The 14,031-nt window shown below is 50.0% G+C and overlaps 1 protein-coding gene across 1 annotated transcript in view; it reads left to right on the top strand.

Annotated features, from left to right (window-relative positions):
- The first annotated feature begins 2,329 nt into the window (after positions 1-2,329).
- MINK1 (misshapen like kinase 1) overlaps positions 2,330-14,031 on the top strand; it is a 47,181-nt gene continuing 35,479 nt past the window's right edge. Inside the window, exon 1 of the mRNA XM_024736204.1 lies at positions 2,330-2,600. Within this exon, the coding sequence (XP_024591972.1) occupies positions 2,544-2,600 (57 nt within the window). The 5' untranslated portion in view covers positions 2,330-2,543. The remainder of the gene's footprint in view (positions 2,601-14,031) is intronic.

The following is a 14,031-nucleotide window of genomic DNA, read 5'->3' as shown; positions in this document are numbered from 1 at the left end:
TAATGCCTGATCCAGGGCTTCCTCTACCACATTGTCTCTTTTAAAGTTATTATGGACAATTTCATATATACATAAAAGTAGAGAATAGACTGATGAAACCTCAGGTACCCACACATCAATACTGCAGCTTCAATAATTATCAGCACAGGGCCAATCTTGTTTCTCTATCCTCCCCACCCCCCAGGTTAGACTGCCTCTTGAGGTTTGGGTGGCCATCTGTCCTACCTCTGTGATCTTAATTTGCTCATTCTTTGATTCAGTATGTCTTTATTAAACACTGCCTGAGTCAAGCACTGGTAAATTTACTGAGGACCTTGAATATACCAAGTGCTTCACATACCTAATTTTATTTTATCCTAACCTTCCTGTTATTATCTCTGTTTTACAGATGATAGAATTGAACCTGAGAGATTAATGATTTGCACAAAGCACTGTGTTTTTTCCTACTATCCCATGCTCTTGTCCTGGAGTTACTATATTTCACAGTGCCTACCCAGACACAGAGGCCTTCATTCACTTGCATGTTACTGAACCTCTAGTGGGTGCCAGGCCCTGTGTTGAACAAGGCTGACATAATTCTTGCCTTTAAGGAGATTCAACATTTACAATTCAAAGTGTTAAATGTTACTATGGGTTGAAGCCAGGTAGCTAAAACAGAAGAGCCAAACTCAGTCTCAGGAAGTCTTCATGGAGGAGGTGATTTAGACATGAAGGACAAAGCAAAAGTCAGTGAGAATGGGCATGGTCAGAATATTCTGGGGGAGAAGAAATGGTTGAGGAGGGTCTTTTGAGTTCTGGGAACTGCGTGTAGAGGATTTCCATATGGCTAGAATATGTGAGGTTGAATGGTGGAGTACTGAAAAACAGGGCAGGAGAAGCAGGCAGAATCTTGAAGGATCATGGTTGCCACACTTGAGGCTCCAAAGACAGTGGGGAGCTAGTGAAAGATCTTAAACAGAAGAGTGACATCAGATTTGAGTTTTAGAAAAATCATGCACTCTGAGTATAGAGAATTGACCTAAGGAGGTCAGTCAAGAAGACCAAGTAGGAGGCTAATAAGAGTATTGGAGGTAGGTGATGATTATAGCTTGGACAAGGACAACAGCAAGGTAAACTGGGCGTGGTGGGGGCGGGGCGGGAGAGGAGCAAGACTGGATGTGCATCGGAATGTGCAAAGGAGAAGGGTCCAGAAAGGAGGATGTCTGCCTCTTTCCAAGGACTTTTCGTTCAAACTCTTCTAAGTGATGTTTACATTAAGGCTGACAGTGGGGTCTTTTGGAGATACCATCATTGCTGGAAGTGATCTCAAAGATCAAACGGCCTTCTCTTTCTTTCAAATTCACAATGAAAGAAAGGCCCAGAGAAGCGAAGCAACTTGTTCAAGGTCACACAGCATGTCAGTGGCAGAACATGACTCCTTGTTCTTTATATAGCATTACCCAGCCTCCAGTGAGGCTGATGGCTGGGGGTGCTACGCCAACATGACTAGACCTGAGGTGACCCAAGCAAGATTTGAAGGGGCTGGACACAGATCCCTTCTCCTCCCTTCCACCTCCCTTTGCCACCCCCTCCCCCTCGCACAGCTCCAGGGATCAGTCACTGAATAACTGTTGAAACAGTTCCTATGTACAGAACAAGAGGTGCAGAGACAAAGGTCTGCGGTAGGATTCCCTATCCTGAGATCTGAGATCCCCTTCTCAACCCTCCCCACTGCAGCCGGGGAAGGGGGTCAGGGGCATTCCTGAGGCAGCCAGTCCTCTTCTCCACTCCCCATCCCCCAGGTGGTTTCTCCAGCCAAGTTCTCACGAAGAGGCCCCTCCCTCAGCGGCTCCACTGTTGCCATGGCAATTAGGTGGGTGGACAGCCCATCCTATCTAGAGGCCACCCAGCCCTCGCGTGGGGAGTTACCATAACAACCCCCCTAGTAATAGAGGGTGTTGGGTCCCGCCCCCCTCCCCCCGCAAATAGAGCGGTGGGTGGCTTGATTGGCAGCTGGGCACACGAAAGAGGAGGGAAAGGGAAGGAAAGGCGTCAAAGGAGAGATCAGAAGGAAACGGGGGAGAGAAAGGGCAAAAAATACGGGGAGGGAAGGAAACGCGTGTGCGCACGCGCACCAGCTGGTGGGCGCGCTCCCCGGCGGCCCCGGCCACCGCCCGCTTCTTTCACGCTAGGCTCGCGCGGTCGCTCAATCCTCGCGCGCGCCTTTCGCTCTCTCTCCTGCGCCTGCGCGCAGGTGTCGGCGTCGAGGGGGAGGGGGAACCCGGCGCGCTCGCGTCACGTTCCCTCTTCCACCCTCCCCGGTGCTCGGCTATTCTGCGCCTGCGCGGGAGAGTCGGGAGGCTCGGGTTGCAGGCTCTGGGGCGATATCGCCTGTCAGTCGGTGGGTCGGTCTTCCCGCCGGCCTTCCCCCTCCCGGTTCTCCGCGGGAGGCGCGGTGGAGTCCGCCCCCGGGATCCCCCGATGGGGGAGAAGCGGCGACGGCGGCAGCGGAATAACCGAGCCGGAGCGTGAGCGGCCCCGGGGCCCCGTTCCCGGCGGAGGCCATGGGCGACCCAGCCCCCGCCCGCAGCTTGGACGACATCGACCTGTCCGCCCTGCGGGTGAGCGCGCTGCCCCCCAGCCTCGCCCCGCGGCGACCCCCGCCCCCTTCCGGGCGCCCGCTGCTGCCAGGCCTCCGCCCTCCGCTCCCCTACGCTCTCCACGCGCTGCAGATTCTGGGAGCCAGTTCGGTCCCCGCCCTGGGGTGCCCCGCCCCCATTCTTCCCTCCTCCTCTACCTTTACTCAGGTTCCGGATCCCCTTCCTCCCAGGTGTTTGAGGGTCACCCTCTGGTTCTCCTGAGCTTGCAGAATCTTTACCGTGATGCCCCTCCCTGGCCCCTGACATGCTTTGAGGCCTCTTTCCCCCCTTGCTCTTACTTAGCTCTTCTTCCTCCCCCTCCTCTTTTTCGGCTCCTCGAATTTTGACTTTGCCACAGCCTTGCCAGCCTCCCCCTCATCACCCTTTCTCCTCCTCGCCTAGCCCTGAATTGCATCTCTTCCCGGTCGGCAGGCACTTCAGGCTCCCCTCTCCGCCGCACACCTCCTACCGCCGCCCTCATCCCCTGCTCAGCTCTCCCCGTGCCTTGGCGTTTCAAGTGCAGCAGTCCAGAACCAGGCATTTCCGGTCTCAGGGTCCCCACATATTACATTACCAACTCTGCAGCAGCGTGGGGCTGGGAGGAAAGACAAGTGCACTGGGGGAGGAGGGGACGCGTTTCTTGTCTTCAGAAACTCTGGCCTGGGCTGGGAAGAGGATGTTTATATGTCTGTACACACACAAACACATGCAGCATGTGGTTTGGAAAAGCCTGGGTATTCTTGGTTTCGCTGGAGGAAGGGGGAGGCGATGGAGATTTCTCCAGGGAGGGGTTCATTAGAAAAGGGATCAGAGGAAACAACTGCAGCAGGAATTTCTTCGAAATATTCGTTTTCCCTCCTGGGGCTCTTGCATGCCCTCATTTGGGGGCTTTCAGCAGCATTTATATGTTTTTCTTCAGCAGGGAGCCCTGGCTTAAGGGGCAACTGAGTGATTTCAAGGTGAAGACTCCCGCCTGTCCCCCAGGGGGTGTTTTTGTCCTGTGTCCTTCCGGCTTTCTCAACAGGCCAAGGTGTTGGGGAGAGCAAGATTTCCCATCTCTGGGTTAGCTGCTCTGGAGGCCCCTGTTGAAATCGGCTTCTGGCTTTTGAGTTAGCCAGGGAACATGGCCAGTAGTGGGAAAAGGCGGTCAGCCACACAGGTGCCCCGGATATGACTGGAGGGGAGAGGCGAATTAAGAGAGCAGAGTCATGTCGTTAATTGGGTTTCTCTAGGTGACACAGTTTTTCTTGCCATTCAGGTCATAATTTGTTTGGTGCAGTGTTGGGCTAGGAGACCTGACTTGCCGGAGATAAGATGATACGTTGCTGAGGAGGGAGACGGAACATTGATTTCTCTCTCTCTCTCTCACTCTGTGTGTGTGTGATGGTGGCAAGAGGGTCTGAAGACTTGAGGAGGGAGATTGGTGGGCTTTCTCTTAGTTGCGGCGAGCAGGGGCTACTCTTCGTTTTGGTGCACATGCTTCTCATTCTCTTGTTGCAGAGCACGGGCTCTAGGCGTGTAGGCTTCAGTAGTTGTGGCACGCGGGCTTAGTAGTTGTGGCTCACGGGCTCTAGAGCGCAGGCTCAGTAGTTGTGGCGCACGGACTTAGTTGCTCCGCAGCATGTGGGATCTTCCTGGACCAGGGCTCGAACCCGTGTCCTCTGCATTGGCAGGTGGATTCTTAACCACTGAGCCATCAGGGAAGCCCAGGAGGGAGATTCTTAAGATCAGTTTAAACTGCGATTCTCAAGTGAAGCCAGCTGGGATATAAGGTGGAAAGCCAGGCTCCCCTTAATGTGCTTGTCTTTAGGATGAGCCCCCATCTTCCCTTCCCACCTTGGTTGTTGATTAACTCTGGCTATAGGTTCCTGTGCTGTGGTGACTTAAATAGAATAAAAGAGAAGGTGGGTCCAAACCATGACCTTTGGTTTAAACCTTGTGGGACTCTCCTTGGGCTTCTCTTTCCCTTTAGCCTCTTCTGGTAGTTTGGCCTGGACCCTCAACCTGGGATTTCCAGCAATTCTGCAAACACCATCTGACCTTGGATTTGGTATTTCCCTTCTGGACTTCTCTACTTGAAGCAATGTTAGCCTCTTTCCTCAATCGCCTCCTGCTTTATTCTCCTCTCCCTTCTTCAAGAGAGCCCTGTGACCTGCTCTCAGTGTGTATGTCTTTCCTGCCTCATGACGCTTAAGAAAGCATTGCCCTTCCCCCACTACCACCCCAGTACTCCAGGGCTGGAGGGAGTGCTTTCTTTGAAATGGGGCTGCAGAAGGCCTGCTTTCTCCTTGCTGCTGGCCTTTGCTCAGAGCCTGTCCCCTCCACCCCACCTCGGAGAGCCCCTGTGGCACTGTTGGGAAGCTCTCTCAGTCATCTCTTGTTCTGTTTCGGTCTGTTTTCCAGTGAGAAATGGCAACCTGGAGAATTAGTAGAAAAGCGTGTTTCCCTGTACTACATCATCTCGTGTTGTGGGCCTGGGGAGGGGATGGGAGAGGAACATATTCAGCATTTATTAGGCGGCGTCAAAGAGCCCAAGTTGTCTTTCTCCTCTTATTTCAAGATAGGGCTTGGCTTCCAGCTGGTGATGAGAGTAATAGTCTGATATTAGGGAAGATTGAATTGCACTATCTCTTAGCCGTGTGTGGAGAGGCGGGTGGACCTACCTCACTGTGACCACAGGCACGCTTGACCTCTTTGAGGCTCTGTTTATCCACCAGCCCAGTAGCATGGGGTTGTGTTCCTGAGTTCAAGTCCCTGCTTTCTCACTTACTGTGTAACCTTGGCCTTTCTCCCCCTTCTTCCCTAGTGTGCTGCAGAGTCTGCAAAGAGCCTTACCTCTCTAAGGCTTCATTTGCCCATCTGTATATAGTGGTGATGGTACTGAACTCAGAGTTGCTGAGGATTAAATGAAATACTGCATATTAAGTACTTAGTTCAGTTCCTGGCACATTGTGACTATATGATCGCCCTTTTTGTTCTTTTTGTTGTTGTTTTGCTTTTTGGTTTTTTGGCTAGATGGGGTCTTTGTTGCTGTGCGCGGGCTTTCTCTAGTTGTGACGAGCGGGGGCTGCTCTTTGCAGTGCACGGGCTTCTCATTGCGGTGGCTTCTCTTTGTTGCGGAGCACAGGCTCTAGGCACATGGACTTCAGTAATTGTGGCACGCAGCCTCAGCAGTTGTGGCGCACGGGCTTAGTGGCTCCGCGGCATGTGGGATCTTCCCAGACCAGGGCTCGAACCCGTGTCCCCTGCATTGGCAGGTGGATTCTTAACCACTGCGCCACCAGGGAAGCCCTCGCCCTTACTGTTAATTGTTATCAGATGACAATCAGAGAAGGCTTCCAGCGCAAGTGTATCTAAAATAGCACTTCCTCCCCTGCTTCGTTTTCATATAAATTTTTATATAGCATCCCTTAGCCCGCTTTGTTTTATTTCATAGTATTTATCGCCAGCTGACATATATTTATATATATCAACCCCGACTAAAATATAAGTTCAGTGCAAGTTAGGATTTTGACTGTTCTGTTCATTTTTGCATCCCCAGTGCCTGTAACAGTGTTTTGAACATAGTGGGGGCTCAGCTGTTTGTTGAATAAACGCGTATCATAACAAGTGAAAGGTCTTAGCACAGTCTTGCTTAGAGAAAGCATTCAGTAAGTGTCATGCTTGTTAGGCTTTCTCTTGCCATCTGTATACACATAATTAAGAATATATCTTTTCTGGGTTGTTTTTGGAATCAGACCTTGTGGTAAACAAGAGTTCTGGAAGCCTCCATCGGAGCGACGTCCTTGAAGTAAAGTTAGGACCTTCCAAGAGAAAAAGCGGGCCTCTTTTGTCAAACCTTCTCTGTGTCCAGGCTTGGTTACATTCCAGGAGAATCTTCTGACTTGGAACCCTTGGCTTCTCACAAAGGATACGTATCAGTGGAAGAGGACGGGACAAGGAGGGAGCAGACCCCGGGCTGACCTCTCTCCTTTTGCATTGCTCTTTTTGGTTGACCCACTTCATAAACCAGGCAGCCTCTCTTTACTGTCCAGCCAGCTGGAGGTTTTAGACTGCGGTGTCCTTGGAACCATGGAGCTGTGCGCAGTGTGGCTGTATTGAAATAATACCATGACGTGCAGTCAGGAGGGACTTGTTGCCGGGTAGTAGTGCTGACAGAGATGTTCTTTCTCCAATGATCTTATGTTGTTGTGTCTGTTCTTTGGAGGAGTCGCTTCCCCTTCCTTTTTCCTTCACGAGGCTGTGGAGCCAGCTCCACTCAGAAAGCTGGCAGTTCTGGGCATGTACTTCTAGGCTGCTGAGCAACTGCTGCACTCCGATGTGCTTGCTGTCCAAATGTTGATGACAGATGCCTCAGGCAGGGCATGGGGAGACTGACCTCCTGCAGCAGAAGCAATGGCATTGACTGGGGACTTTTTTCCTAGAGAACCGCAGATGGGAGTGGGGCTGTTTGGGGAGCTAGTGGCACTTGGAGTGAAGTGAAAAGCTGCTTTGGCAAGAGGATGGAAGGAAGGTTGTGGAGAACTTTGCTGGAACTGGGTGTTCAGCCATCCCCCAAACGAGGGAAGAGGCGTCGCCACCCTTTGTGCTGCGGGATAGGACAGAGCCATGGCCCTTCGTAACACACGGAGGGGAGGGTCTTTGAAGAAGTGAGGTTTTCACAGTTAAGAGAACAGTAAGAAGGTCAGCAAGAGAGCAGGCTGGCCCACCCCCTCACGCTTATCCCGGAGCTCACTTAAGACTATGCTGTGTAGAATCCTGATTTCAGATATGGCCTCCATTCCTTTCTACTCCGAACTGTGTGCTTAAAAGGGGGTAACTCACACAGTTTGGGTATGTTGAGTGTCCTTGCTTGTCAAGATAGCAGGAAGTGTGCAAACACTCTTTACAAGCTTATACTTTGGCATTGGTTTATAAATAAGGAATGCAGTGACCTCTCAATCCAGGAACATAAAACAGTTCTGGGGCTGCAGAGCATCTCCAGAAGACATCTGAGAGTCTGCCAGACGAATCTTTCTGTCTCCAAAGTTGTACCAGAGAAAGCTATGACTAATATCCTTTCCTGCATCAGTCAGTCACCAAGCATTGTTGGTCTGTTTTATTGAGAATCAGGTTCTAGATACTACGGGAAGTATGTAATAGTGTGTTCATACTATTCTGAGCTATTTAATCAGACCTCTGGAAGCACCCCTCTAAGCAATCCCTTTGCAAGCTGAGGCTCCCCCCCCCCTTTTTTTTAAACTATTATTGCCTTCCTCATTATCTTAGAACCCTCAGGGTCAGGAAGTTTTTGTTAAATCTGGTTGCTGTGAATTACACTCACTTTCTGTTGTCCTGTGTGGTCAGTCATCTTGAAATCTGATATGCAGTCTTTTCCCCTCCCCCAGCACTCACTTTACAACCACAGCTCCCTCAGTTTTTTCTTTAGTAGGTTGAAGAAATCGAACAAAAAGTGATCAGGTTAACAAGTCAACTCTCAAAGCATTTCTTGAATGCCCACAGGATCTAGGAAGATACAAGAACATGACTTGGTAGAAGCGCATATTCATTCTCTCGTCTCTCCTGTTCTTCCTGCTCTTCTCCTAACCAACCAGTTCTTGACTTGAGTCTGGGATTCTTCCATCTACGGGAAGCTCCTCCAGAGGGTAATTGAAAAGGTGTTTGAGGCTTTTTGTTCTTAATCAGGGTAGGGAATGGCAGAGGGAGGAGAGAAGAAAGGGATGGAATTGTGGTGATCCAAGGAGCCCCTAGAGATATTGCCCAGTGGCCAGACAGCCGAGGATGTGCTTGCTAATGGTGGGTAGGATTTCCTGTTCTGCTTGAGGAAAGAGCTAGAACTAGGCACAGAGGATACAGTGACACACAAGATAGACGTGGTTTTCCTACAGTCTAGTTGTGGGGAGAGACGTTAATAAAATCATTATATATATTTACATATACATAAGATTGCAAGTCATGATAAGGACTGTGGCAGAAAACTTTGGCATGCCGTGAGAGCCCATAAAAGAATTGTTTTTACTTTTTGCAAGACAAATATTTGGTTGGTAGATTGAGAGAGAGACAAATCACACGTTGAAAAACCAAGCTAGCATTGCCACAGAAAGAGTAGATAGAGGTGAACCAGCAGGTGGAATTTGGCGACGGCCAGAACTGGGAGGCCTTGGATCAGGGCCATTCTTAGGGTGGAGCATTTGGTCAGCAACCAAGGGCCAGGGGTCTGAGGATGCAGTAGAAACTCCAGGCTTAATTTCCAAAAGGATTTCTTCTGAACCTTCCTATGGGAGGGAAAAAAAAAAAAGTTTGTTTCAAAGGGTAAGGGTATTATATGGAAAGGGCATATAACTGTCATTTTTATTTATTGGGAGGAGCGTCTCTGAGTACTGGGTCTGTGTGGACTCGCATGTCGCTCTGCAAAGGGTGCGTGGGTGTGCCGATTGGCCAAAGCGGGTGTATGAGGGAGAAGGGTATACCGCTAGATGTTTCATGCTGTATTTTTAATAAAAATTGTGTGTATTTAAGGTGTACCACGTTTTGATAGACACAGACATAGTGAAATGATAACTACCGTCAAGCTACTTAACATTTTCATCTCCTTACGTGTGTGTGTGTATGTGTGTTTGAATCGATGTTACTAGCCCGAGTGTCCAGGGTTGGAAGGTCGGTAAGTCTCACAGGAATGAGCACAGGTAGGCCCGTCCTTGGCTTAGCTTTTATATACACACACACACACATATGTGTGTGTGTGTGTGTGTATGCAACTCTCAGTTTAACATTGTTGTACAAGTCAAGGATGAGTGAGGTGTGTAGGGGGAGTGTTGCTGATTTTGCACATTTGAAATGAAACAGGGCTGGAGAACCACAGTCGTGGGCTTCTTGGAGGAGCCAGCCTCCAGGAGCAGGTGAAATGTCAGGAGGGCGGGGTGGGCTGTGGGAAGCGTTTGGTGGCACACCCCGTGGAGAGAGGGATGAGTGGAGGACGTGGAGACTCTTCATCTGAGAGGAAGGTTGAAGGTTGGTAAGGGAGCAGGCAAGAAGTCCTTTGACCGAGGAGGCAAGTGCGTGTCCCCAGGGCAGGAGAGGCTTCCGCTGCCGGCTGGGTGACGAGTGAAGCATCCCAACCACTCAGTCTGTTGACTCAGTCAGTGTGTGTGGCAGTGACTGCGCCTCCGCTCTGCCTTTAGGATGAGAAGGGCCTCCTGAAAGCAGGCCTGGCAGCAGCAGGTCTTCTGAGAGAGAAGGGGAGATGTCTCACACCCTCTTCCACCAGAAATCATCCGAGGACAGGATCTGAAGGGCTGGGCTGGCTGAATTGCTCCTGGAACCACAGGCTTGGAGGGCTTTTCTCTGAACAGCGGTCCTTGCAGGGACAGATTGAGGATCAGCAGGGCTGTGTGAAGAAAATTCCACCTCCTTCAAGGCACCCCAACTTCCCCTTTTCCCCCGAAGCCTCCCCTGACCGAGCCAGCCCTCCCTGGTCACCTTCTCCACCTTTTCATGGACCATGTAATGTAGCATTTGAGTGTATGTCACCCATATTGAATATTTCATGGTCACGTGTTCCCTGTCACTTCCTTACGTATAGGAGCCATGATCCATACTTCCTGTTGATGCTCACAGTGCCTACAAAAATGCTGTGCGCACAGTAGGGGTTCAGTAATTACTCGCTGGGTGGAGATATGGAATTAAGTTTTTTTGTGTTTTTTTTTTTTGTTTTAATTTTTTGGCCACACTGTGCAGCATGCGGGATCTTAGTTCCCTGACCAGGGATCAAACCCCTTCCCTGACCAGGGTTAAGATTCCTGCAGTGGAAGCATGGAGTCTTAACCACTGCACCGCCAGGGAAGTCCCTGGAGCTAAGTATTCTTGTGACTTTCCCACGGGAGTGCCTTGTACGTGCTGGGCACCGTGTGACACAAGACAGTACAGGTCCTTACTCAGTGCTTCTCAGCTAGGGTGGCACTGCCCTCCTGGGGGTGTTTGGAAATGTTGGGGAGGGAGGTTTCATTGTCACTTTGTCTGGGAAGCACTAACAGCATTTAGTATGTGGGGATCACGGATGTTAACCACCCTGCCATGACCGGACAGCACATTGAAGAATTGTTTTTCCACCCAAATTGCCAATATGCCTCTTGTGAACTTGTTATGGACGTGGGAAAGGTCAGGTGAAGGACTAGACATGTTTTCTTCCGTGAAGTCGGAAGTAGGTCCTAAGTCCCCTCCTTTCCTTCTTGCTGGGTGGAGAGAGGAATGTAGGCTGTAAATTACTTGTGTGCATGGCGCCTAGCTCTTCTCACAGCTTTTATTTACCTGCCCGAACACCTCTGGAGGTAAACTGGGCAGGCTCCAGAGCCAGACTGCAAGGAAGAAGATTTTCATGTTCTCTCTTCACCACCTACCCACTCTCTCTTTCAAGGCACATTTGTAAGAAAGTGGTTGAAAGCATGTCGTACTTGGTCTTCAGTTCTGCACGTTCACCAGAGAGTCTTCAAGAAAAGATTCAGACAGATTCAATTTCTTGTAATAACCCATAACAGAAAATAATCTGAAAAATATATATGTATATAATTGAATCACTCTACCGAACACCAGAAATTGATACAATGTTGTAAATCAACTATGCTTCAATTAAAACAAAACAAAACAATTGGGCAGGGGCACCCAAAAGCCTGAGCAGCGGGAGGGGAGGCGGAGGTAGGTGTGTGGTCACAGTGTGAGAGAGGAGGCTGGCGTACCTGTCTCTTCTCTCGTGTCTCTTTGCATCCTACGGTTGGCCCCTTGAAGACAGAGGTGTGCTGAGTGAGTGTCGTTGCTCAGATTGCAGGGAATAACTAGAGGGAAGACCACTTGCCTAGTATCCTTTGGAGAAGAACAGAGCTTTGGGGGTGGGTGAGTGGCTGGGAGTAGAGTGGCTGGTGGGGATGCACTGATGCCGCTGTGCAGCACAGCCACCATCACTTCATCTGAATCCAACTGAGGAGGGCAGGACTGGGTGGGCTCTTGGTCTAGTCTAGCTAAGGTTTGGTGAAGTTGGAGAAGGTCCCTCTAACCTAGCTAAGGTTTGGTGAAGTTGGAGAAGGTCCCTCTAACCTAGCTAAGGTTTGGTGAAGTTGGAGAAGGTCCCTCTAACCTTCACAAGGTCCTTCTTCACCGTGGAAACTACCTTCACCCCCACAAAGCAGGGTTGGGGGGGGACAGCCAGCCTGTGGTTCAGAAGTTTGCCGGTTCCTTTATCCCTCCAGACCTCTAGGAAGCCCTCTTTCTCTCTCTCTCTTCGGTTCAGAACAAAAATTGTTCTGATACAAGTCATTTGTATTTTAATGTGGATTCGTTTCAGAAAGGGGTTCTGGGGTGGAATAGGAATAATAATGAATACTTACTATGCAGTATGTTCCCTCCTTATATAATCTCATTATCCCTCACAATAACCCTTTGAAGTGGGATATTTTATTCATTTTCAAGGTGACGAGACCAAGGCTTACAGAACTTGGAAGTTAAATAACGTGCCTAAGGTTGGGCAGCCAGTAAGTGGCGGATTTCAGATTCAGACTCGGGTTCAGGGACTTCCCAGGTGGTCCAGTGGTTAAGACTCCACGCTTCCAATGCAGGGGCATGGGTTTGATCCCTGGTCGGGGAACTAAGATCCCACATACAGAGTGGCGTGCCCAAAAAAAGTAAAAAAAAAAAAAAAAAAAAGACTCGGGTTCAGACTCAACCCAGAACCTGAGCCTGTGCGCCCCTGTGCTGGTGGAGGCCTGCGCCCAGGTGGCAGGTGTCTGTGTCTGTGGGTGTGTGTTGAGGCGAGGGCACCCTGCAGCTGACATTCTGGACTATGTACCTGGAGCAGTATTGTTTTCAACTGGCTTTAATCATGAATGTGTGGCCTGTGGGAAACAGGCTTTGTGGGCTCACTTGGGATGACATAACACTGTCCGTAAAGTTCCTGTGGTGAAGTATGAGGAGACTTAGGAACATGGCCTGTTTCATGGATTGGAGGCAGCCTGTGTGAGAAGTGGTCACCACCTGCAAGAGCACACGGTCTAGATCTGCGTCTTGGTAGAGGACAGGTTTTAATCACATGGGCGCATTTTTTGAGAAGAGGGAGTGACTTGATTGATGGATTAAGTGACTTTAAAAAAAAATTTTTTTTTTTTTTTTAAGTAAATGACTTTAGCCTGAGCCTTTGTGAACTGCTGGTGGGTTGGCGTTGGTGGGCACCTGCTGGGAGCACAAAGCTCCATGGGGCCTGTGCCCAGAACTGGTAGAGATTTCTAGATGTCAGGCTGCCGGGCACAGTACTCTGATGGTAGGAGGGGAAAGCACGCACAAGAGTTTAGATTTATTCTGGAGGAATGAGTTAATGATTCCGAAGGCCTGTTCTTCAGAGGGAGGAGAGGAAGACGATCTCATCCCTCCCACCTTAAAAAAATTGATTTAAATTGTAGTTAAATATACATAACATAAAATTTACCATTTTAGCCTTTTTTCTTTTTGGCTGCGTTGGGTCTTGGTTGCTGTGGGCGGGCTTTCTCTAGTTGCGGTGAGCAGGGGCTACTCTGTTGCGGTGCGCAGGCTTCTCATTGCGGTGGCTTCCCTTGTTGCAGAGCACGGGCTCTAGGCACGTGGGCTTCAGTAGTTGGGGCGCATGGGCTTAGTTGCTCCGCGGTACGTGGGATCTTCCCGGACCAGGGCTCGAACCTGTGTCCGCTGCGTTGGCAGGTGGATTCTTAACCACTGCGCCACCAGGGAAGCCCCCGTTTTAGCCATTTTTAAGTGTACAGTTCGGTGGCATTAAGTACATCCGCGTTGTTGTGCAACCATCACCGCTGTCCCTCTCCAGAACTTTTTCATCTTCCCCAACTGAAGCTCTGTTCCCATTAAACATGAACTCTCCATTCCCCTCCCCCAGCCCCTGGCAACCACCGTTCTGTGTCTCCTCCCTTTCTGTGTCTCCTCCCTTTCTGTGTGTGCAGAGCTGAGCAGAGGGCTGACATAGCAGATGCTTACTGTTTGTTGAGTCAGGTGAGGTGGCCTGTTTCAGAAGTCCATGTGTCATCAGCCAACTCAGGACACCCCCCTCCCTCCTGGCTCCAGTGCAAGGCGGTCACCTCTGAGAGGGATTGTAGATGAAATGGCTACATGGAATCACAAAAGAATTAGGCAGCAGAAAGAGAAGTTGAGGGTTTCTCTTCCATACTCAGCTCCTTTTGCCGTCTCCCAGCTGTCATTTGCTTTCTGGTTCTCTTGTACTTATATTCATCATCTTGCTTGTTCTCAGCTCTTACTTCTCACGCTGGGGGTCTGGTGGGTAGCTGCTATAGGAAGGTGGAAAGAAGATCATGTAGGGCATGAAGATAATAAAAGGTAACAACATTTATGTGTTTGTGTGTGAGGGGTTCGTGTGTTACCTGGGCGT

The sequence above is a fragment of the Neophocaena asiaeorientalis genome, unplaced genomic scaffold, assembly GCF_003031525.2.
Source record: "Neophocaena asiaeorientalis asiaeorientalis breed wild unplaced genomic scaffold, Neophocaena_asiaeorientalis_V1.1 scaffold129, whole genome shotgun sequence".
In the NCBI taxonomy this organism is placed as follows: Eukaryota; Metazoa; Chordata; class Mammalia; order Artiodactyla; family Phocoenidae; genus Neophocaena; species Neophocaena asiaeorientalis.
The sequence above is the reverse complement of the archived record's forward strand: the minus strand, read 5'-3'. Positions and strand labels throughout refer to the sequence as shown.